The following is a 25784-nucleotide window of genomic DNA, read 5'->3' as shown; positions in this document are numbered from 1 at the left end:
TGCCCGAGTCGCACTCATAATCAGTTGCATAAAAATTCAGGTTACGACTCAGGCTATTATTAGGAGACATGAAAACAGTGAAAAGTTTTGTTTTTGCTCTCTAATACAGACTCTCAAGGTCTCAGTTTCAGGGAACAGAAGGGACATGGCATCTCATTAAAGGTAAAATTCAATTCAGAGCAGGCTCTCATTTGCTGGACTTGATGCTGAATGTATTAAAAATAAATAAATAAAACACAACACTCTGCTTGCCCACACCCCGCCATGGTGGTCTACCCCAGGCCCTTTCCCACAGCAGGGCTGAGAATCTGGTGCTTCCTAACACAGTGTTTCAAGAAGCCCAGCGGAAGCCTCTTCTCAAATGAAAATATATTCCCCAAACCGAAGTGCTGACCAAACCCGTTTTGTAGCACATCACGTTGGAAAATAATACAGTGGAATTCCATTAAGTCGATGGCTCCTAAAGAACAAGTCAGCTTTCTGAAAAGTTCCAGATAAAGTGCAATTGTTTCAGTGGTTTAGTGTAATCGACTATTAGAGGCGCTAGATTCATCTTCCCCAATTTGGCAAATCCAGAGCCATAGAAAGGAACGGCATTCCCATAATTACCCGGGAGACCAGGAGGCTCTTCACGGCCGTGTTGGCAGCGCTTCCTCCCTCTGCAGCCACTGTCCCTCCATCTGGCCTAGCTCAGGCCTGAAAGCCCAGTTCATGAAGCAGCACTTACTGGACTCCAAGTTAGAATTCAAAACGCCCCTCAGAGCGCTAAGGGTTTGAACTCCAAGGAAGGCAATAAATTTGTCCAGGGGCTACCTGAAGACCCAGGCCCATTATGCATTATGAAACTCGTACTTTCCAGATGGCACAGCTGACCACGCCTACTCAGTCCTGGCTCCAGCCATTCAAGTGGTCTGGACATTGGGTAATCTGGGGTGTTGTATAGGCTGCCAAGCAGGGGAGCTTGGAGTGGTGTTGGCCTGTGCCTCACGGAATGCCAACCCCACCCTCACTGTCACCTTAAGTACAAGAATCGGACCCTCACTTCAACAAGATCTCATGCCTTACTTTTCTTCAGGGCAGAAGTACTGAAAACATTAATTTGTCAAAACTCTGAAAGCCACCGGCCTGGGCCAACAAGGAGAGAAACAATCAAGACTTTGTCATCAGAGGAGGCAAACAGCCCCAGTGTCCTATCAAATTTAGTCCAGAGTGTATTTCGCCATTATCGTAACTATGCCCTTCAGCTGCCATGCGGTTTCAGGAATGAGGCGCTAATACATTCTGTGGCATCGTCTTTTTATGGGGAGGACAGGATCCTGGTGCCCCTTGACAGAGAGAGAATAATAGCATAATGCAACAGAACATTTTTGAAATGCTAATGCACGCTCCCCGCAACTTAATTTTATTTTTTTCTTATTGGCTTTTTATATGACATTTCACAGTCCTGTGGCCTCAATAGCTGGATCTGCATCGTAAAAATGACAACACGGTGATTTAAGGAGGAGAGTCCATCAGAGCGAAATGGATGGTGTGCTTTAAAAGTATCCGTTTAGCACCTCTTACCTGGGGTCAATGTTCATTTTCAATACATCATTAAAGCATCCTGTTAAATCACTCATCGAGTGCCCATGTTCTCCCTCCCCCACGTCCGTGTGGGATCACTGAGATAATGAAGTGGAACCCCGCAAGAAGAGCCATGTTAGGCACACACGCTCTGTTGAGTTGGGGGCTGCCAAAGAAGGTTGACCTGATTTAAAGACTTGGAGAGGGAAGGAGAGAGAGAGAGAGAGAGAGAGGAGAGAAGACAGGTGGGGGGGCAGTGAGGATTCCATGCCGAGATCGCTAGTGAATGACAGATGGCATCAAAGGCAAGCCTCCTTTCTCCATCAGCTTTACAAGCATGGTGTTCACCAAACCATTATTTATGAAAGTCCAGGCTGCACTCCTGCTCTGCAGCCTGCAACCCAGCAAGACGGGAGAGGACACACCACCGTGCCTTGAAGAACTCTAGAGACTCTAAAGTCGGCTCACAGCCAAACAGCATTGATAGGTCCAGCAGGACAGAGGCCTGGCCTCTTGGGACGGGACGGCTTGGACCAGGGCATCAGGCTGATTCCATACCCCCCACCCCACGTGTGCGGGAAGGCACGGTTTTGACTGGCTCGGTGCTTAAAGCCCAGTTTTCTGCACTGTACCCTGATGCTGTCGGAGCCCAGGCCACAGCAGAAGAAGCTCCCAAGGAGCAATGAATCCAGCCTCCATTCTTGGTGAGCTGATCTCCTTCTAAGGTCCACTGCGTGGATTTTTCCTGACTTGTCCTTCTGTTCTGATTGCCTGATTATCAAGTCCACCGTCTCTGACATCTGTTCCCAAAGTAAAGACCGCTTTAAAACTTGAGTTATGACCAACTGGATTTTACAGAAACTGCTGCATATTGGCTAAGATGTGATTTGAATCCACTGAACTGATTTTGGCTTTTCTTTTTTTATTTTTTTAATGCAAACGTGTTCACTTTTACCTAGAGGGCTGGCGCTAGTAAAAGCAAGTTCCTCCCCACATCGCTGGCAGACACAGCACATCAGTGATACTGTTCTTTTGCGCTGGGCCTGGGTGTGGTCCAGACTCCTTCTCAATATGACGAATGCAATTTGGTGCACAGTGGCCTGACCAAGAGGAGAGAGGGGAACGCTGGTGTCTCATCTCACACCAAAAAGTATGGTCCACATTTCACAAACCAACTGTTTTAATCTAAAAAAAAAAACGGGTTTTTAATTTTTTTGCATTGAAAGATAATATAGAGACCTGATCTAGGGCTGCCATTTTTCATTTGGCCAAGTAAGGACTAGTAGCTTTCACTATCATTGAGATGTAAAAGACATCAGTTACAATGGAAATAATTTCAGACTAACGGAAGGACTGTTGTCAACCTTATAGTAACAGCAAGACCAACACATACACACACCTACCTCTCACTGTACAGCAGACAACATCTTTCACAGAGCTGTACTAGCCCTCAGACCAGGGTTTGATATGGGTACCACATCTGGAGGAAGACATCTGGATGCCTGGGTGGATATCTCAGCTCTTGGCAGGTGCTGGTACTGAGACTGCACAGTGCACACGTGTGCACACGGACACACACATACGCCCCCGCCGTCTCACCGACATCTCCCCTGGTTTAGTTAGTAGGGAGGAAGGCCTGGCTCATCCCAGCCAGCCTGGCTCCCTGCTGCGAGTGCCTGGCCTCTCAGCGTGTCCTCATCAGTTCGCCGAGCGAGCAGGGCATGGCAGCAGGCGTCTGCGGGGACAGCGGGTGGGCTGGCCAGTGAGTTAGGACAGTACAACGTGACCTTTACAACAGTCAGGAGAGCTCCTGAGACAAACAAGAGGCAAGTGCTTTCTGGAGGGTTAGAGCATCATTTGATTAAATGTCGGCACTTCATCCGGTGGTTCATGACAGCAAGCATAGCTTTTAGAAATACAGGCAAAGCTTCCAGAGCCCGGGACCTAATCTAGGAAGGCAAATGCTGGTCATCCCTGACACTATTTGGAACCCCATTTGGGGTTCCACCGCTTGGGAATCCCTGGCTCAAGACACTTGAGGTGTGCTTTGGCAGAAGCGCGGGGTGTTTGATGCGCCCTCAGGAGTGTTGGATGCAATTTCTTTGCCAAGAGGAGCCCCAGCCCTTCGCACTCCAACCAAGCCAGTGAAATTTGGAGGTTGGGAAAAGTGCTCCTGTGTCCAGTGACGTTTTCCTGGAGGCTTCTGTTCTGTTCTCTAGAGACCCTCCTCGGCCCTAAGCAAACCGCCTCCTCACCAGCTAGACACAGTCTGGCAGCCTCCTGAGTGGTAATGACTGATAACCACAGTAGGGTCTACTTTCCCAAGCACATTTCAGCTGTCAAGTGGGCCTTCAGTGGGGGACTCAGACAGCCGCTGGCAGGAGAGCTTCCCAAGTGCAGGTGTCCAAGGCTTTGCTGTGGTCCTGGTGGCTCCCTGGCACTGCCTGGCTAAGGCATCAGGAAGACAGCCCACTCCAAGACCTCTACCCAGTAGCAGCTTGCCCCATTTGGCCTCATTTGTGAGAGGGGCACATGCCTTCCACCCCACCTCCCCATGGGGGAGATGTGGCCGTGGATGTGAAAATGCTTTGTGATGCAGGGCTGTCCTGTGCCACCATCTGGTTAAGCACAGCCCCCAGGACACCCTCTTACCCTGCCTGTAGCCCTCCTGAGCCTGGGCTAGGTTGAGGCCCTGTTGGCCAGCTGGAGCCACAGAGCTCTTTGACAGATGCTTGCTCTAAGGCCACCTCCTCACCCCATCCCCACAATCCTGTTAGGCTCCAGGGTCCCTGAGGCTGTCCTCCTCCACCAACCCAGCCTCTTGTCTTTTCCCAGCCCTCCCTAGCATGACCTGCTGAACCAGAATCACCAGCCTTTTTCCTGTTCCTACTATCCCTCCTCCCAGGAGAGTGGTCCTGGAATGGGGTCACAGAGACTCCAGGGCTAGGGCAACACAGAGACAGGAACTCATCATGCCCAGTCAGACCCTTTACCTTTGTGACTTTTGGCACCCTCTGTAGTCTCCAAGGGCCCAGGGGGAAGTGGCATGCCCACCAATTTCTGGGTTCCTGTGTGGGTGAACAAGGTCATGGGCCTCCTCTAGCCACTACTCTGGGCCAGTGACCCCCCCACACGCACTGCTTCAACTGCGGCAGGCTGACCATAAGAGGGTCCTCGGCCTGCCCCAGATGGGGACATGCCTAGCTCCCAGAACACCTGTGTCCCTGCTTTCCAGGCAGGCAGGAGGCAGAGATAGATGGTGTCCTTTGCTTTGCATTGCCAGAGACCCCCCAACTTTTTAGTCAGTGAGAAGCTAGGCAGGGGCAGGTGGCTGCCTGCCTGACCCTGAGTTCTGAAGCCCTGACCCAAATTTCCCAGGCTCTGCTGACACCATTCCTGGCTCCTCACCTGCTCTCTGAGGGGAGCCAGTGTGGAGGGCACCTCCAGGGGAGGGGGCTGAGGCCAGGGGGCTAAAGGGACCATGTCCAAGGCAACCAGGCCCCTATGCCACAGCTGCCTTTCAGCCAGGAGAGGGCCAGGCGTCCTTGTGAACCCCATACATTTAATGGGCACATCTCACTGGCGATGGCCTCTCCTGTGCAGAAGCTCTTCAGGCCAGTGTGGTTTCAGGATCGCACAAAGCCATCCAACCCGCAGCTCCCACTCTCAAAGTGCCAGGACAAATGAAACTTGTTTTCAGTGCCCACCATTCAGTGCCGTGGAAACCACATTCAGCAGCCCACTGACCACACGTGCTGGGAACTGTGAAGTCCATGCTGGCACGCAGAAGCCCCCACACCTGACACGTGCTCAGAAAGTTCCGGCCAGTGCTGGTTGCGCACACGATGTGAGGTAGCTGCACCCTTAACCACAGTTCAGATGCCCCATCGTGGGCCTGGGGTCAGAGGCCCACATGCCCAGGATAGGCAGGGCTGCAGCCAGCCTCTGGGGAGAGTTGCTTGAAGTCATTAAACTATCCCCCATGGCAGGGGTGTGTGTGAGGCGGGAGGGAGCCTCAGCTTCGGTGTGTCCCAACCTCCCTGTCGAGGGCAGCATGCTCCCACGGTGGGCAAACCAGAGCTCAAGCGCTATGCCTGAGGCCTTCCCTTCAACTCACGGAGCCACAGGGATCCGCCACCCACCTGACAAGGTGGGTAGCCTAGGACAGGTGCCCTCCTGTGGTAGGAGGCTTGGAAAAGCAGCACTGCCATCATGCGGGGCCCAGGCACTGTGAGCTCCCAGCTGCGCACCGCCCCCCGGCCTCTCCTGTCCCCCTACATCTAGGCTGCCCCTTGCACCTGCATCAGTGGACAAGTATGTGAGTTCCTGACTCACCTGGTGTTTATTGGGATTGGCTGGGGGTCTTTTCAGGGGTGCTGAGGAGCAGGTGAACACCAAGCAGATAGGGTTCCTACCACTTTTGACCTGCCTAGCCTCACCCCTCCCCCACCATGCCCCGATGAGTGCTCTTTGTCAGCTGACATTGCTTTCTGGGGGGTCGTTCACCTGGTCTCCACAGAACATGGCCCAGAGCTTGCTGATAATGCTATGTTTCTGCCATGAGCCTCCAGAGGAGGCCGTGGCTACACAGGCAGCCAGGGAAGCCTCAGGCTGGCACAGCGGGTGGAAGGACAAGGGGCTACCAGGGGAAGCGGCTCTCTGCACCAGCTCCCGGGGGGCTCCCCACTTTCACCAGGCATCAGGGTGGGTGCCCTCAACGTGGGCCTGGAGCAGGCTTCCAGAGTGGCTATGGGAGCGGAAGGGCGGCTGAGCTGAAAAGCTTGAGAAGGAAGAGGTGACCAGGTGTTGGGACAAGAGTCCCCAGCTGAAGGAATGAGAAGGGATGGTGAGGTTGGGCCCAGGATGGTGGACAAGCCAGGGAAGGTGAGGTGAGGGATGGGCCAGGCCATGTAGGGAGGCAATCCCATGGTCATCATCATGCCAGGGCCACCAGAACTCGGGCTAGCCCCAGCTGGGAAAGCCAAGGGTCAGTCTGCTCCTGGGGCTGCACAGGGCCTGGCTCCCCACAGGCACTCAGCCAAGTGTGAACCACTGTAAGAAAAGGTGCATAGATTTTCATATTCATGACTGCTTTCCAACCATACCATATGGGTGTAGCCAAGGTGGGCTTAGCTGGGTTCCAAGATAGGAATTCCACTCTCCTGAAGCACCATAGGTCAAACAGAAGGAGTCAGTGGCCACCGATGACTCGCGGCGCTTCCCAAGGACTGCCATGCTGTCCCCATGTCTACAGGGAGGCCATGGTGAGCGGTGTGTGCAGAGCTGAGAGCAGGTGGAGGCCACCTGGTGCCAGGGTCACATCCTCACCTCTAGCCTTCCCAAGACTTCTGCAGATGAGGGCTCTGATGCAAACAGGTGGGGTATGACCAGAAACAGCCAGGACCGGGACATCCAGTCACCTCCTCTGCACGAACTACGTTTTTCAGACTCTGCTTCCTGATGGGTCAAAGGGCAGGGAGGAGGTAAGGTCATGCAGGGTCATCTTGATGCAGATGAGGTTACAGTGGGCAGGAAGGACTGCCTCATAGGACACTCCAGGCAGCTGGAGGTCAGTATGAAGCAGGATCCCTGGGCAGTAAAACTGGGGCTTCTGGGGATGGAGAAGTGGGGACAGGGCAGTGCTGGTCCTGGGGTATCTGTGTGGTTTGTGTGTGTGTGTGGCGTAAGAGATACAGCCTCATCTCCCTAGAACGCAGATGATTATTTTATCCCAAAGACTTCTGCCGCCTTTGAACTTGAACCTGAGCCTGTTTTTACAATGCACAAAAAAAGAAGTGGTGCCTAGCCTTGCACAGCTTTGGCTGCAGGTTACCGACCTGGGCTGCGTCCCAGGTGAGCCTTGAACATGTCTCCACACTGGGCTTGCAGGCCTCCTGATGTGGGAGCCTTTGTCGGCATGCTGACTTCTGCTATACGTGTCCCCTGATGCAGCTGGGGGCACGGACCCCCGCGGCGGCTCCAGCCTGTGTGAAACTGTTCATTTGTAACCGTAAAGGCCTTCAGCGCGGCTCCACAATCAAAACACACACGAGATGGAGATCAGGGGCTCCCCACCACTGCTAGGAACAGTAGTGTGAGCGCCCAGTCTGGCGGCTGTTCCTGCCCACCTCCCCCAGCCTGGCTGGAGGGCTCTGTAGGAGGGCGCAGAGGTGGCATGTTTAACTCTGAAGTTACCTGTCACAAACTTGTTAGCTGCTTGAGGATGAGATCTAGATCTTTTTTCTCGGATTTATAATTGCTGCCCTCTCTCCAAACCTAGAGCATTGAAAACGGGGTGGCAGGAAGTAAAAGGCAGTGTGCTGAACTTCAGGGTGCTGGTCAGGCCACCATAACTCTCCGGCCTCAGTTTTCCTGTCCTCTACATGGGGATAGCTCTGCCAGTGGAATGCGATCCAGGATTGCCAGCCCTGCAGAAATGCCAGGTAGCTTGCCTGCCAGGCATCTGCTGCCAGCCTCGAGTCCCCGGTGAGTAGGGGAATGGTGCTCTGCATGTAGACTGTTGGCCCATTCTCCATTATCAACCCACCAAATGATGCTTTTATCAAGTATTAGAAGGTAAGATTTTAAACCTTGTGTTTCTTTGCTATCCTTGTCATTCCTTGTTGGAACTTCTCTATTTCTGAGGGTGTATGTGCTGGGCCAGCCTTGTCTCTGAGGCTCTCAGACAGATGCCTCCTCTGGGTCCAGGGCAGTGGCCACAGCCACTTGACCCTCAGAGGCCTGAGATGTCATTAAAGACTAGAATGATTAAAAAAAAAAAAAAAAAAGACTAGAATGATTCACACTGATTTCCAACGGCTTGAGTTGAGATGCGAGGGGGCACATTTGCGTAAGCCCAAGCTCCCTCGTGATGGGATACCAGCATGGCCAGTGAGCATGGGAAAGCAGGACACAGGGGATCCCTGGGTGGCGCAGCGGTTTAGCGCCTGCCTTTGGCCCAGGGCGCGATCCTGGAGACCCGGGATCGAGTCCCACATTGGGCTCCCGGCATGGAGACTGCTTCTCTTCTCCCTCTGCCTGTGACACACTCTGCCTCTCTCTCTCTCTCTCACTCTATGTCTATCATAAATAAATAAATAATTCTAAAAAAAAAAAAAAAAAAGGAAAGCAGGACACATGAGGAGAATGGCAGGGAGTTCCTTTTGGTGGGAGCCATAGGAGAGGAGGCTGGAAGTGAGGTACCAGTGGGGCATGATGCCAGGCTGGTGGAGGAGAAGGAGGCCTGCACAGGGGCGGCCAGTGAGACTTTCCCAGGGAAGAGGTTCCTGCTTCCACCAATAATGAGGTCCTGCCCAGAAGCAGTCTCGAAGGAGATAGGAAGCCGGGGTTTCCGAGGGGGTACAGGGGCAATTTGGCTGTGATTGTAAAGATGAGGAGAGGTGGATGAGATTTTGGCTCATTCATCCCTAAAATGGACCATTCACTCAGCCAGCCTGCAGCCCCCGCCTGTGCCTGGCAAGGCAAGCCCCATGTCGGGTGCAGCGAGAAGCAATTTGCCGTGGGTCAGATGTGGAGATCTCCAAACTGACAGATGGCGGAGGAGTCTTTGGAGGGGAAACGAGAGGCATTTTTCTTGCCAAGATCTGTCCTTGGACAAAGCATATATTATAGGGTTCTCTCTGAAAGATAATTTAAAGAACCTACCCAAGACAGAGAGATAAATATCCCATACAAGGAAAAGAGATTTCTCACATCCCGATATTTTGGTGCCATGCATCTTGCCTGACACAGAGAACGTTCCAGCAAAGGCAAATGAGTTGGTTTCTATATCACAACTATGATGATCGTAACAGCCATTCTCTTGAGGTGTCCCCCTCCCCAGTCACATGCCTGCATCAAGACCCCACCACCATCAGGAGCAGCAGGGGGCAGTCCACAAGGCTGGTGTTGGCAGGAGAGCATGATGGCTGAGGTCCTGTGTAAGGCTTGTCCTTGTCAGGCCAGGGTGAAAGATGAAGGGCTTCCCCTAATGCCATGGTGTGACCCCCCCCCCCCAGATGCGGGTTAGTCTAGACAGGGCTGCCTCCTCATGTGCCTGCAGGCCCTGCCCTTCTAGGAAAGGGCAGGGAGGACGGGCACTGTCAATAGGTAAAGGATAAGTATTTGGGGGCCATAAAAGTCCCCTCATTACTGCTAATCATGGTTCTTAATGTATAGCACAGCTCACAGAGGTGCCACTATTGGCACTTGGGGCCGGGTAATTCTTCGTTATGGGGACTGTTCTGCGTGTTGTAGGATGTTGAGTAGCATCCCCAGCTTGTAACCACCAGATGCCAGCAGGAAAATTCCCCCTTTCTCAATCATTAAACCAAAATTATCTCCAGACATCACCCAGTGTCCTGAGGTGTGGGGAGGGATGTTTGCAAAATCACCCTAGGTTGAAAACTGCTAACCTGAGCCGAATGGACCATCTCTCATCCCTCTGCCACGAGGGGCACTTCCCCTCATCTCCATCTGTATCCAATTTCTGTTCTGAAGCACAAAGTCTGCCTGGTCAGAAGCCAGGCCTCCATTTATTCCCTGGGGGCTCCCCGCTCTCCCCCACTCAGAGGCTCTTATTCACAAAGCGCCCCTTCTCTCTTCTGCATCATGCAGTTCTCCTTCTCCGCTTGTTCATTCCCCTGCGCTCGCAAACACAACATCTGAAAAAAAAATCTTTCCCTGACCTTCCTCTCGCCATCCACTTCTCTGCTCCCCTTCATGACAAAACTCTTGCAAAGAACGCCTGTCCACCTCCTGTCCTGTTATCTCTCAGTCCAACCCAGATATGGCTTCATTCCCCAGTGCTCTAATGAAACGTTAGAGATTCCAAATGTCCAGGTCCCAGAGCTCCAGCCCCCTCCCCATTAGCAAAGCCCATGATCAAGCCTCGGTCCTGGTCTGACCAGAGCTCCCGGCAGCCCTGGACACAGGGAACCCACAGCCTCTCTCACAGGCTCCTGCTCAGACTCCAAGTGACGTCTGCCCATCCTCCTCCTCCAACCCTCCTCTAAACCTTGGGGTGGGGGTGGTGGGGGTCCAGGCCTCAGTTCTCCAGCCCCTTCCCTCTCTTCACACAGTCCCCAGACATCTCACTTGGTCCCATGGTTTTAATTTTTTTTTAAGATTTAATTTATTTACTCATGAGACACAGAGAGAGAGAGGGAGAGGCAGAGACACAGGCAAAGGGAGAAGCAGGCTCCATGCAGGGAGCCTGACGTGGGACTCGATCCTGGGTCTCCAGGATCACACCCTGGGCTGAAAGCGGTGCTAAACCACTGAGCCACCCTGGCTGCCCAGTCCCATGGTTTTAAATATCATTTAGACATGGATGGATTCCAACGTCGCATCCCTGGGCTGGACCAGTCTTTGAGCCCCACACTCATTTAGCCAACCGCCTCCCCATCCACCAACTGCCGTAAGAGAATTCCTGGATCTTACCTGGAATGCCTACTCTTTCCTCCTCAGCCCATCAGCAAATGGAAGCAGCAGCACCTGCCCAGTTTCCCAGGCAGGAATCCCAGTATTCATCCCTGATCTGTCCATTTCTCCCAATCCCTGCCCCTGTACTCCAGTTGATAGCCAGATCTGTTGGCCCTGTCCCCCAACAGGTGTCCCAAATTCATCTGCCTCCCAGCACCTTCGCAGTCCCTGCTGTGGCCCAAGCCACCAACTCCCAGTACACAGGCTCCTAACACATCTCCCAGCTTCTTCTGCTGCCTGTTCCCTCCACCACCTCTGCACCCCCCTGCCCCCCCCCCAGCCCCAGCAGGCCTACTTCCCCCACCCTATGCCTCCTCAAGCCATTCACAGTGGTACTTGCCAGTAGTTGCTCTAGGGGTGAGCCCAGGACTCAAATCTAACTGATGAAACCTGAGAGAACTCACTGAGGTGGGGCAGGGGGGGACCACTTCCTTGTCCTTACAGCTCACACACCAGGAGGAGGCCCTCCCAAGCCATACGATGTAGTGCCAGCCTGTGATGCCCAGAACTGTCCAGCAGTATGGCCACACACTGAGGGTGGCAGGGCAGAAGGAAGAGAACCTGAGGGTTTGATGACATCCTGGCACCATGAGAGGGACCTATCCGGGAAACTCCCACCAGGGCCTCTCTCTTAGGGAGATGACAGCTTTTCCTTATTAGTCAGCCGTTTCCAGGCAGGGTTAGCGCAGTTGAAGATATCTCAGCCGATGCACAGATTGTCTTTAAAAGCATAAATCAGACCAGTTTGGTCTCCTGCTTAAAATTTTCTAAGAGCTTTTCACGCAGTAAAACCCCAACTCCTCAGCATCACTGCAAGGCCCTGCCAGCCTGGCTCCTGACCATGCACCTTCAGCCTCACCGCTGACCACTGTCCCCAGAGGCCTCTCTCCCTGCTGTCTATGCCCATAGCTTCACTAGCCTCTGAGGGACAGGGCTCTTCCAAAATCCAGCCTTGAACCCCCTCTGTCAAGGCCCAAACCAGGCCACCAGGGGCCAACAACCCCCACTGACCTCCTCTCCTTTCAACAGACGGATTCACCGGAGCTCCCTGTCATGTTAATATTCAGTGACCAAAGCTATGGTGCCTCTCAGGTGGACCCTAAAACCAGAACCCTTTGGGGCTCCCTGGGGGAGAGGACAGAGTCTGAATATAGCTCACCCTGGACCAGGAAGTGGTGGGCCAAGCAAGGTCCTCAGGAGGCCTGCTGTCAGGGACAGAGGCTATGGAGCAATGTTTCCTCTAAATACAGAAGCTGCCAGGATCTCTGTGAGCCCTGGGAGCAGCAAAGCCCTCTGCCAGGCTTGGGGACCCCTCCTCAGGAGTTCATCAGAGCTGTGGCACGCTCAGGAAATTGGAATTGAAACAAAACAAATACACTGATGCAAGCTGTTCTGCAAAATGGTTTGCTGATGCTTGTTTACAAAATGCAGGCATGACTTAGCATTCTCAGGAGACAGGATAATTAAACAGAAAACAAGCTATACTTTTTATGCTCTTGCAAGGCCCAGGGGCTCCTCCCCATTGTACGTGAGAAGCTGGGTCCCCCACTCTGAGAGGCCAAGGCCTGCACTGCGGGAGGGGTGGGGGTGAGGCACGCATCAGGGACAAGCCCCCCTGTCTGGCTGCTGCCGGCTCTCAGGCTGCCTTGCTAGACACTCCCCAGCCCCCAGGGACCTGGGAGAGCAGCCTGGATGATGGAGACTTGCATCTGCCCCTCTTCCTGGGCTGAGGTTTTTTGGTAACAGGAATGCTATAGTTTAGAAATCCTCTTGAGACTTGTTCACTGAAGAGTCCAAGAATAAGATGATAATCTACTTTTCAGATCGAATGCCCAAGGAAGGTTTAGAGGGTTATCAGTCAAGACAGAGATGGCACAGCAAGGCTCCCAGCCCACCTACCCCCAGAACTGTCACCGTATTATGCAAGAGGTCAAGCAAGGAGCACAGGAGGGTGTCACCCCTGACATCCCCTTTCATGGGACTCCTCATGCAAACTGTTTCCCCCACCCCTTTCTCTTCTCCTCCCCCATAGTCACACCCTAACTCTCTCTGAAGGACAACCTCAGCCTCCTAAATGGGGTCCCTGCATCCTCTCCTCTCCCGCAGAGGCCCATTATTCACACAACAGCTGGAGCCATCCTTCTAGCATGTAAATCAGATCACATCCCTCCTTGACTTAAAATCCTCCAATTACTTTCCATTGCCTTCAATTAAAATCATCAAGTCTTCCATTAAAAAACAGTGCCTTGGCCTATTCCACCTGGCTGTGTAGCTGGCGCCTCTCTGCCTACATGTGTACCACACACACCTGCGTTGTTCCTCATGCTGCAGACCCACACTGGCCTTCTTCAGTTCCCAGAGTACTGTGAGCCCTCGTCCTACCTCAGGGCCTTTGCATGAGCTATTTCTCTGACTAGAATGTCCTTTCTCCTATTCTTGGCATCAGTGTTTTCTTCTCCCTTTACAGATTTCTCCTGAAATATCTCCTGCTCAGAGGCTTCCACCACCACCCCAACTTGCATCTTATTAGGTCTCACTGCTCTTCTCTCTCTTGTTCTTCCCATGCACAGTGTGTGTTACCCTGGGTCACTTATTTACACATTCTCTCCCAGCCTACCCTGAGGCCCCTCTCTCCCTTGAGCAGGGAGTTTGGATACTATCTAATGATGAAAACAGTAGAAATGGCTGTGGGATAACAGAGTGAGCTCACTGGACAGGAGGTGTTTGGAGGCTTGGAACAGAAGTCAGATCTCCTCTTATCAGAGGATTCTGAGGGTTCCTGACCTGAATGACTTGACCTCTCAAAGGTCCGTTCCACAGCTTATTATACTTTCCTCTGTAGAAATACATTAACTTGAATTTCTTTGTCTTCTAAGGGGGTTTATGAGATAACACCAAATGCTGTAAAGACCCAAAATCTCAGTAGCATGATGCAGCAAAGACTAATTTGTGGGCTCAGGCAGCAACAAGGAGGCTGTGTTCTTTGCTCCCAAAAAATGCACGACCACACAGTCTCTTAAGAGGAGAGAAGAAAGAGAGCATGCATGATGACTGCATGGGTCAGAGCTCCCAGAGTACCAGAACCAATAGGATACCTGGATGGATGGACAGACGGATGGATGGATGCATGGATGCATGGATGGTTGGAGAGAATAATATAAGGAATTGGCTCACATGATTGTGGAGGCTAAGATCCCAGAGTCTGCAGTTGGCAAGCTGGAAACCCAAACGAGCCAATGTTATAAGTTCCAGTCTGAAAGCCAGCAGGTTTAAGACCAGGAGGAGATGATGTTTCAGTTCAAGTCCAAAGGCAGGAAAAGACCTGTGTCCCATCCGGAAGGCAGTCAAGGAGAAGGACCTCAAAATACTACAAATACTCAGAATACTAAATAGTAATACTAATAATGGTACAGTAATACTAAAAATACTAAGAATACTCAGGCTTCTTGTTCTACTCAGATCTTCCATTGATTGAAGGAGGCCCATGGACATTGGGAATGGCAATCTGCTTTAGTCTGTCCACTGATTCAAATGTTAATTTCATCCAGAAACGTTCTCACGGACGCACAGAAGAAGGTTTGACCAACCATCTGGGCATCCCTTGGGCCAGTCATGTGATAAAATTAAACATTGCAGTGATATGGGGTTTGCATGGTCAGGCATGGTCACATCCATCTAGTCAGAACCAGCCATATGACCACACCCTGGCTCCCAGAGAGGCTGGGAAAACATCTTAATGAGTGCTTGGGAATTGGAAAATGAACCAGCATCTGGGAACACAGGGCAAATTCTGAGTAACTAGCAGATAATTATATAATGTAATACATTCTTTTCTTTTCCCTAAAGCTACCCAGGCAGTTAAAATACTTTACTTTGCAAATACCTTGAGCAGAGGTGTTTGTTATCTTCGGGGGTAGACTTGGTAGGGCAGAGGAGGTACATAGACCTGTCAGCCTGACCAAGGCCCCCTGCTAGGCACAGAGACCAGCCAGGAGGGAAAGCCAGCAGCCACGCACCCTGCTGACCAGGAGACCCTGGGCTTTCCACCCCAGTGCTGACTGACCTTCTGCTTCCAACTTCTGCCTCTACTGTGTGGCAAGGGCACACAGCACGCAAGGGCACCCCGAGGCAGTGATGTCACAACCCTTGGGCACTGAGCTCAGCTCTGACTTCCTGCTCCTCTACAACAGTCACCTGGTGTTGTAGTTTCCCCGAAGCTAGAAGGGTTTATTGGCCAGAGGATGCAAAACAGAGCCCTGGAAGTCAGAGCATGCCCAGCTAGCCCAGCCCCTGCAGGGGCCCCTCCTGCAAACCTCATCACACAGAGGCTGTGTGGGAGTGAGGCATGGGTCTGTCCCCTGCATCCACATCCACAAGGCCCAGTACTGGACCACAGGAAGGACTCTACCCAGAGAGAGTGGTCAGGCTCTGGTGCCTCCTCTCCCCACCCTACATCTAACACTTGGCCCCCCTGCTAGCTCCAGGTTAGCAGGGACTGGACCTGCTCTGCTTGCCAGCATATTCCCGCTGTATCCTGGCACATAGTAGGTGCTCAATAAACAATTGTTGAACGTGCACTACCCTAATAGTTCACTTGCTTAAAACTACTTATCAAAAAAAAAAAAAAAAACTACTTATCAAGTCCCCTCTTTGTGTCAGGAATTATATTAGGTGCTGAGAGTACAAAAGATATCATATAGACATGATCTCTGTCTGCAGCTTACAAAGGTGTTTATTTACACTGAAGAGCAGCACTTAATAACTGTAAAAAAAAAAGAAAAAGAAAAAGAAAAGAAATGGTTGCAGCAACCCCAAGCACTGTGACTCAATTGAAAAAGTAAATTAGCCACAGATCTGCAGGTAATTAACAAGTTTATTGCCATCCCCAAAATGAAGTAAGCAAGAGGGAAGATGACAATGACAGGAAAATTGAATCAGATGATTCCTAAAGAAACAGGACATTTTGGACACATGCAATGCTGGCTGGTCCAGAGACACCTGTGCAAGCTAGACATGCTCCGGTGCTCAGAATGTACATGTCAGGATGAATGGGCCCTAGGACAATCTGTTCCCGGCCCCGCGGCCACCAAGTGTCAGCAGATATGTGCAAAGAGCCCTGAGGGGCAGGCTGTGGTGGAAGGGGACACAGGGGACACAGAGCATCCCCCCAGCACCTTCCCCCAAGTCCTGCCAAAGCCGCCACACCCTGTAAGGGCCAGGTTCGGTTATCGGGTCCAGGAGACGTTGAGATGTCACCTATCCCCTACGTGGTCCGGAGACATGAGGCACACACCTTCTACCCTTGTTTCTGTCCTGATCGCCAGCTTCATAGCGTGATCCTGGTCTCAGGAATGAGACCGATGGGTAGCGTTTGTCAAACAGGTGCCACACCTCCTGGTGGGGGTGCTTCCAGGTCTTACCAGAAGCACCTCACTTTACAAGGAGAACAGTGTGAGAACAGGCTACAGCTACAGAGATGTGTCTAAGCACCCAGCCTGGTGTCTCTCCGGATTGTCCTAATCCTCAGCTTCCTGAGCCTGGGTTCTGCTCTTGGAGGCTCAGTGCAACCTATTGACATGCAGGCAGGTTGATTGAGCTTTTGACAGAGTCTTTCCACCAAGAGCATCATTTGAAAAATGGCAAATGTCCAGGTAGGAATGTGTTCCATTAGTGCATTTCTAACATAAGAAAACTAACGCAAACTTGACAATAATTCGAGAAATTTAATTTCTATTGCTGTGAAGCACCAGAATCCTGCTTGAGAGGGTGCTGATGGTTTTATGAGTGTCTCATCGAGTTCAAGTCAGTGTGAGAAATAGTGCCTGAGATTAAGGAAAAGCTGTAATAGGATCTAAAACTCAATTCTCCAGAGCCTGAAATGCTATGGCCACCTGCTTTTCGGGAAGGGTGTTAGCCTGCTTCTAGTAGGCACATTAATCCCCTGCGGCCTCCTCATCTCTGTGGGCTCCCAGGAACAGGGAGAGCGTGTATACAGTGAGGAGGCTGAGGTCTGGTGTCTGGAAAACCAATGTGTTTTACTGCTCTGGTTGGAAGGGCCTAGAAAGGGAGGCAGGTGTCTCCCAGGAGACTGCGTCAGCCAGACTTGGCCTCAAGCCCACCTACTAGGCATGGGAGCCCCGCACAGCCCTAGGTTTCTGCTGCTGGACATGTGGCCTAGGTCGTACCCCGAGGGATCTCTTTCATGCTAACCCAACCGTGCTGACCTTGACAGTAGGTTCAATGTGACCTGTGCCTCTTCATCTCGGGGTGAGGGGTAGGAATCCAGGGGAAATCCATGGATACCAGAAGGCCTGGCTCATGGGGAGACAGATGTCCCAAGCTGTGAGGAAGCCCCAACTTCCTTGCTCTCCTCTGATTCCATACGAGGCGGCCTTCCAGTGTCAATTCTTACAGCAGGGGCATCACCCCTCTTGTGGGCGCCTTTGCCCAGCTGTACCAGACAAGCTCCCACCGGGGCCCCTGAGCCCCACAGTCCAGCCCCTCTCACTGCCCCACACACTCTGGGCACAGGGCAGATCTTGTGGCGTGGTCCCCTGGAAACCTTGACAAGCCTCCCAAAGAGCAGCCCACGGAGCCACAGACCACCAGAACCACAGCCAGCAGCCAGATGGATCCCTCAGTGGTCCCTCTGCAGGCCGCTGCTCTGGAAAGCTGCAGGGCGGCTGCTTCACTTCCCTCTCCCCCGGAACAGAGTGCAGGGATCGGAGTCCCCTGCCTACACGTGTGCCTGGCAGGGGTAGTAAGTGTGTGGTCACTGCTCCCATGCTAGGGCCATCCCCACAGACAGCAGGCCCCCTGGCCCTCCTCTCGTGCCCAGCACACCATGAGGCTCCAGAAGACCATGGAGTCCTCTGTGCTAGGCCACAGCACTGCTACCAACCTGTCCCCAAAAGCTCCCCTAGAAGGGGAGGCAGCCTGCAGCCACCTGAGCCAGCCTTCAGTTCTGCTGGCCCTCCCTGTCTTCACAGCATGGCTCCACTTACCTTCCCCTTTTCACTGTGCACGGTGGCAAACCTTCCAGGTGGGACTGGGAAGGGGAAAGAGGGAAGAGAAGACCCTCTCTGTGCCTCTGGAGCGTCATAGGGTGTCAATTGGCCCAACGTACTCTTTCTGTCAGGGCGTCTGTCCCCACTTCCAACCACCTGGCACCTGGCCCCGTGGTGGCCACAGCACCCAGGCCTAGAGTGTGGGACAATCCTGTGACAGCATGGTACTCCATTCCACCCAGCCCCAGGGATGGCTTCATGGAAGAACACAGGAAGAACACAGGAGGAAGAACACAGAGTTCTCTCCTGTGCTTGTTGCCTGCACTCTTGGGAAGCATTTGGTCCCCTTCTCTGGGATCTCTGCACAGGGACAGTGTGAGTGTGGGACCGCCACTGGGCATCTTGCAGCCGAGTAGAGCATGCCTGGTTGAGGGTCCCCGATGTCTCTACAGCCTCCTCCACCCCCCCTTGGATTTCCCAGTTGTGAAAACTAAGACCACCCTGCTTTTTTCTTCTTAAAGTGGTCCGGCATTTCTGAGAGTTTCTGTTTCTTAAGTCTGAAAAGGTCCTACCAAACTCAAAAGGACAGTGTCTTTCAATCTTCCACAAATACCTAAGTGTCCCCTTGTGTTAAAACTTCAAGATCCCAGAGACCCTCCCTGAGGTCATCTCTAGGGTCTCAGAATGGACGAATAGGAGGGGACTGGCGGGTACCACGTTTAAGTAACATGGGAAGAGAAGAGGACAGGGGCCGGTCAGTCAGGGACTGTTTTAAATTCTGTGGGTGATGGGAGCTGTGGGTGGCTTTTGAGCAGGGCAGTAACATATCACGTGCTCACAGGAACAGGGGCGATCTGGAGGGGTGAGCACACAGGGGGCTGTTGGCGTCTGGGGTGGAGAGTAAGGATTCCGGGGGAATCCCCAGGGAAGCCCCTATGGGACTTGGCAACTGACGGTGCTACCACTTGAGGTGTCACTTGTGTGCCCGTGTGGGCACATGGGCAAAGAGCAAAGGCAGGTGGTGCTGGGGGGCAAGGGAAGGTGCACCCAGCCAGTGCCTGGCAGGGTGAAACAGGGCCTGCAGGCATGTACACTTAGAACCATGCACTCAGAGTCCCAGGGCCCAAAGCAACATGGGTCCCCAGAGCCCACCTAACCTGATCCCTAATTTTATTGATGTCTGAACTGAGGCCAAGTAGCAGGAAGGGACCTGCCAAAGGCCAATTGGCATGTCACCAGCAGAGCCAGGCCTGGAAGTAGATGTCCAGAGCCACAGTCCAGAATCTGCCCTGCCCACTCCAGCCCCAGGCCATGATGCTATTTTTCACTCTGGGAAATGACTGTGGGAGGTCATTTAGCAGGGAAGTGGGGCCTGCCTGGGGAAGGTGTGTTGAACAGTAAATAACTGGGAGGAAGGACAGAAGGAGAGCTTTGGTTGCAATGAATCTCTTCAGAATTTTTAAGCCAGTCAGGGAATATTGACATGAATTAAATCCAATAAAACATTCATTTAATTAAACTTTAAGTGATCCAAATATTTGCTGTTTGGTTAATATTTGTGTAGCTGACAGGAGCAGCATTATGATGGTTCTGTCAGTATTCACGCATTCTAATTTTGCATGAGCCTTTCCTACGCAAAGTGCACATCTCCAGACATACGAATGATCCGGGAAGCACTCAGGAAGGATGCTGGAGCCAGCTGTCCCAGCAGCCCTCCCACTCGGGTTTTTACCTGTTTGTTTTTAGCCCTGTGCTAAACTGATTGAAGTACATGACTTTGGGGCCACAGGGAGGATCCTGCATTGCACATAGGTCTTACGTTGCAAATGAGATCCCAACCAACCAGAATACCTCATGTCCCCATCCCTGGACCCCCAGCACTCTCCCCTTCCATCTACCCAGAAACGCCCCTCCGTCTTTTAGGCAGTGGTTGTCAGGCCTCAGCGTACCATGGAAGCCCCTGAGATGCTTGTTAAAATTAGGGTACCCCCACCCCTCTGTCACCTGAGTCTTTCAGCCTGGGGCGGAGGGGCAGGAATCTGCGTTTCTATCCATTGCCCCCGAGATGCGATCCAGTAGTAGGGGACCACACCTTGAGAACAGGAGCTCTGGCCCAGGGACATCCCGCCTCCTCCAGGGGCTGCTGGCTGAGTGCTTCGTTGTCCTTTCCCGTGTAGTTGGACCAGAGCTCCATCAGGCAGCGAAAACGTGATTTCCTTCTGTAACACGCATGCCTTCTCCGCCAGCCCCTGCCACCTGCGCTGGGAGGACACTGTGCCTGAACGTTCCGTCCACTGCAAAGCTTAGTCTGAGCAGGTCGTTCTAACAAGTCTGTATTAAGAAATGCTCTATCTAAGAAAAGGGCCCTATGCCTCTGGTTCCCACCAGCATCCCCAGCTGCCCCCCACACTAGCTTCTGAGTGTGGAACAGAAGCAAGCAGGTGTCCTTTGCCACCATTGGTGCCCCCTGCAAAGATTCCCAGTTGCCCTGTCTCAGGTCCTGCTCTTGGTGTGGGCTGTCTCAGCATCTGATGTCCCCTAACAGCTTGGCCTCCGCAGCCCCTGCTGGCACGACGCAGCCCCGGAGGCTCCAGGGCCATTCCCTTAGGGCCTCGGGCTCAGAGGTACACAGCACCTCACGGCCCAGCTCGCGTGCGCTGGGAACCGTTGGACTTGTCCACGCCACTCAGGAGCCCAGGGGCCTCTGGCACATAATCCCGGCTCTTGGCTCTGTGCCTCGCTTCCTGTGCTCACCCCAAGGGGGGAGGGGGAGGGGTGCTTAACTCCCTTCTAGAATCCCCCTTGGCTCCCCTCACCTACGTGCCAAGAGGCACACCCTTGTCACGGGTTCCCTCATCCCCACAACACCCTGGGAAGAGGAGGGGGTCTGCTGCCTATTTCCACAGAGCCTCATGGGTCATCTGATGAGGAAGGCATACTCTTCTTCACTCGGGGACAATTCTGGGTTCTGAATCCTCAGGGTCAGCACAGCACAGAAGGAGGCAGACCAGCGTGGCACGTCCTCCTCCCTCCGTCTCTCTGCCCGCTCTGACTCTCCAGAGCCTAGGGCCTGCTAGGGAGGATGCGTGCCTTCTCTCTCCTGCCCTAACCAATAAGCCTCATGACTCAGAGGTGGGAGGGCAGCAAGCAGGACGTGATTTAAGAGGGAACCTGAAATGCATCACTTTAATGTTTGTAAAATATTATGCCGGCTGCGTCTGCATCAATCACTTGGTGCTTATCTTTCCCCGTGCGGCTCCTTCACGGGGAGTCACATTTTTCCTGTGCTTGAGTGTCCCCTCTCTACCGGCCTGTTGGCTCCTTTCCTTCCTTATTTCCATTTTCTCCATTTTTCATCCATCCATCCAACAAGCACTGATTAAGCACCTAGTGTATATCTTGCTCATCTCTGTGAGCCCAGGGCCAGGCCGTGGAGTGTTTGTGGCAGGGAAGGGGCTTTGCTACTCAGGATCTGACCTGACTGCACCTGCTCTCACTTCACCTACTTTGCAGTACATCACAGCTGCCACTGTTTTCATTCCTGCCCCTTCCTCCCCACCCCCCTCCACCCCCAACCTTCTCCTCCCCGTGCTCATGAGCAAGAAGGTGTGAGCACAGACATGCTCCCTGGCCACACAGTTCAAAAAGGTTGGTTCCCAGCTCTGTGCTTTGCTCCACACCTGGCAGGGTCCCCAGGTCCCAAAAGAGTAGTAAGAGTGAGTAGGGCTCCCAGCATTTTTGTTGGCATCCCGGATAATCACAGACCCTCAGAGCCAGCCAGCCTGCCTCCCTCAGCTCATGCCACCTCTGGGCTGCTGCCCCAAGCGCTCTGAGTTGTAGATCTGAGGGAAGAGTAAGGAAGAGGCAATCCTGTCAGTAGGCTGGTAACTCTCCCTCCAAGCCTGATCCCATGTTGGTACATGAACAACTTGAATCTCATTAATTTTCTCATAAATCCTGAAAATTTCTAAAAGCCTGTGGCTGCAAGCAAATATTTTAGATCCTTCCCATTTGCCTCAAGAATGATCAGTCTTAATGCTGGTTAGCAAGTATAAAATGGCAAGGATTAAAAATTTGTGCAGCCCGAAGTACGCTTCAAAAAAAATTAAAGGCTACACTGCATGGTTGCTGAACAGAAATCCAAATCCGAGTTCAAAGAATCCTCAGACAGAAACAAACCTTCAAAGGTCAGCCAGTTCATTCCCCAGACTTCAGACAGTGCAACCTTTAAATTACCCCCAGATGGATGAGAGACCTGTCAGCTCAGCCAGCAGACCTTGACTGCACCAAGCAAGGCTCAGACTTCATGAGGCCCAAGAGCACAGAGCAGGGCGTCCGCCGCACATCTGGCTCCCCAGTCCCCGTGTGGCAGCCCACATTCTCAGCTCAACTGCTAAATCCGTAGCCCAGATGGTTTCCCTATACTAGCTACAGCCTCTAATTTCTCTGACTCACAGAGCCCTTGGAACGTTTCTCATAAGTCACGAAGGAGTGTCCATCTGTACATTTAGATGGCACACTAAGTGAGTTCAACACAGTTTTCAGGGAGCCTCAAAGCCTCCAGGCCCCTGCCCTGCAGGAAACCCCTGTGGCCATTGGCCCCACTCCGCCCGCCAGATGTGCCCCTGACGACTTTCTCCTTTTCCCCCTGCAGAGGTGGTTCAGCTCCGCCTCGCCCCCGAGGAGAGGGTCAGCGTGGCCACAGTGACCGTGGGACTGAGCATCGTGCTGACCTGCGCTATCCGTGGAGACCTGCGGCCGCCCATCGTCTGGAAGCGCAATGGGCTTGCCCTCAACTTCATGGCCTTGGAAGACATCAGTGTAAGTCGCTCAGCTCTGACCCTGAACGCACACCTGCCCCAGGGAAGTAGCCTGCAAACTGCCTGTGGCAGTGGCAGGGCCGGAGGGTTTGATTTTCACACCCTAGTTTGATGCCTTTCAAGTCTGTTGTCTGATAGCTGGAGGTACCAGAAAATCCACGTCCCACTGAGGACAGAGAACAGACTGGATGTTAGCTGCAAGCCTGCCAGCCAGACCCGCAAGAGGGCAAGGGCACACTTGCTGGGAAGACACAGCGGGCAGGGCAGGAGGCCTCCATGTAGGCTCAGGCTGCAGCAGCGAAGTCCTGGCAGTGCGCATGGGAGTGGGAGGTGAGAGGCTCAGGCTGCGTGAGGGAGCCCACCGCGAGGAAGGACCACGAGCCCACAGGAAACATGGCCAGGCAGGAGGCACTGGAGCGGGGAGGACATCTGGCTGGAAGAGCCAGGGGAGATTCCAGATGCCACAGCTGGGTAGGATGCAGGCAGGCATGGGGAGGGAACAGGGATTCCCTGGAGGGCTGGGATGAGCCTCCAGGCTGGGTCAGCGAGAGGACAGGCACCAGAAGAGGAGGTGGAAGGAAAGGGATCAGGCCAGAGTGGCCTGCTGTGGGGGCCTTGTTGGCTAGATGTGGAAATGTGGTGATGAGGTGAGTGGAAGAGAGAACAGCTGAGCACATGCAGCCTAACGTGACCAACGGGGATCCTTCCATTCTGTGAGGGTCCATGCAGCCTAGGCTGGGCTCCTAGTGTCACCCCAAACCAACCTCATGACCTTGAGCAACTTCTTAAACCACCTATCCTATTAGAAAACCAATATTGGCAGTACCCCCCTTCCAGTGGACTTGAAGAAAAAAGGGAATAATTCAAGTATATTTATTGGCCCAGGTTTGGCCCAGGGAGTGAGGTGGCTTCCCAGAAGTTCATTGAGAAGAAAGAGTGATGTCACTGATGTAGGACGCTGCCAGGACAGCTAACAGGTCTTAGCCAGAGTAACAGGCATATAAGTTTCAGGCAGAAGAGGGGGCAGTCCTGGTCTCCTTAGGTCAGGACAGGAAAACTGGCCCAGAATGGATGCTTGGCCCAGGGAAGGAAGACCTGTGGGATGCGTGATCAGTTCCCACTAACATCTCTAAGATGGTGAGGAAGGTGCTAGGGCAGCAGGAGCCATACGTTCAATAAGCAGAGAGGGCCAGGGTGTTCCCCAAAAAGAAATCAATTTGGACGGCTGAGATGGAACACCATGATAGCCATGACAGCAGCCCTGAAATGGAGTGAGCGATCATAAGAAGCAGTGAGTCCCCCATTTCTAGAGGCATACAAGCTCAAGCGGGACAGTGGTCAGCAATGCCACTAGCCAGACGAGGACAGCTGAACCCCATAACCTTGAAGATTCCTTCCAACTCTTAGACTGCTTTGTAAGGAGAAAGCCCACCCTAGGGTGGTTTCTATAGAAACCACCAAGTTGGGACTGTGCTACTCAGTAGGCCCTTTGCTGCACCCAGGAGATCACGTGGGAAGCAGATGACAAGAGGCGGGCTGCTGTGGGGATTTTATCTTGGGCACAGCCAGGCAAGGAGTCTCCTTCTCTCACCCTTGTCACGTGGGGCAGATTGATTTCCTTGCAGCTTCCGGTGCTGAGTACAGCCTGAATCCTACCCATCTCCCAGTATCAATACCGGTACCACCGTAGTGGGTGCTTGATGGACAGATGCTGGGTGGGCAGAGTGCTTTGTCTTCTGAGCCTGAGATGCCTCGGGCCTGTCTGAGATCTTAGCAAGGAGAGGTAATGTCCTGTTTGCAAAGACTGGTGTGTGTGTGTGTGTGTGTGTGTGCGCGCGCGCGCGTGTGTGTGTGTGTGTTGGGATGCACAGTTTTGTGCGTGCAAAAGCTCTTGGGGTCGGGCATCAGCTTTAAACTATATTTGGCCAGTGGTGGTGATTAATTCAAAATTAGGACAGGTCTGCCCATGTCTGTCTGAACATCCATGTGCATTACTTGGTGCTCTACTTAAATAAAGGCGGAGGTGGAGCTCCTCTTAATGCACTTGCCACCGCTTAATTAAATTACTTTGAGTGTTTTTCCCCTCCCTCGAACATGCCTCCAGCATCAACTCAATTGCATTTCTACTTTTCACAGTGAGGTTAGCAATTTGGGTTAATTGTGGGTGCAACTAGAGATTAATGGCCTCTTATTACCTCCCGGCAAACACTTGCTGCTCGTGGTCAAGTCAGCAGCCTGCAAACAGGCAGAGCCCTGTGCTGCCCAGAGACAAGCCCCGTGAGCCAGCCTCCCAGGATGCTCACCTGCCCAACATACACACGCGCGCACGCACGCCTGCCTCCCTCTGCCGTGGGCGAGGAGGGAGACCGAACAGCCTACTGGTGCACAGCACAGGCTCTGAGGGCAAAGGGACCTGGGTTGAAGCCTCGGCTCTGCGGCTTCTTAGGTGAGTGAGCTTGGAAAGGGCACTTGACTTCTCGAAGTCTCCGGGTCCTCCTGTGTGACATAGGGATGAATAATAGTGCCTGCCTCATGAAGTCAGTGTGAGGACTGAATGAGAAGACACATGTGATGGTCTTAGCACACGGTGTCTCACGCTATTATCACTCTCCTTCCCATCACTACTATTACTTATATTACTACCATCAGTATTATTATTGCTACTGCTGCTGAACGACATTCCCGGGCCCCTGCAGCCTGAGTCCCTAATAAGGAACGAGCAGCAGCCCCAGGAAGCTTCCCAGGCAGGGAGATACAACCCTGGGGTGTTCACATTCGGCCTGGGACACACTGACCAGCTGCCTCCAGCAAGGCCAGAGCAGACCTGGGAAAGCTGGTGAACTTCTCTGAGCCTGTGTGGGAGTGAGGGTGCTAATGTCCTCCTCCTGCGGGCATTTTCAGGTGAATGTGC

At 52.9% G+C, this 25784-nt stretch overlaps 1 protein-coding gene across 6 annotated transcripts in view; it reads left to right on the top strand.

The window, feature by feature from the left end:
* Positions 1-25784, top strand: part of FSTL4 (follistatin like 4) — a 398360-nt gene that overhangs the window by 314008 nt on the left and 58568 nt on the right. For all 6 annotated transcript variants that reach the window (XM_025432162.3, XM_025432161.3, XM_049091764.1 and 3 more), the window contains one exon: positions 22708-22874. In XM_025432162.3, coding sequence (XP_025287947.1) covers positions 22708-22874 — 167 coding nt within the window. The remainder of the gene's footprint in view (positions 1-22707; positions 22875-25784) is intronic.

This window comes from Canis lupus, chromosome 11 (assembly GCF_003254725.2).
Source record: "Canis lupus dingo isolate Sandy chromosome 11, ASM325472v2, whole genome shotgun sequence".
NCBI classification, from domain to species: Eukaryota; Metazoa; Chordata; class Mammalia; order Carnivora; family Canidae; genus Canis; species Canis lupus.
This window is presented reverse-complemented; position numbering and strand designations above follow the sequence as displayed.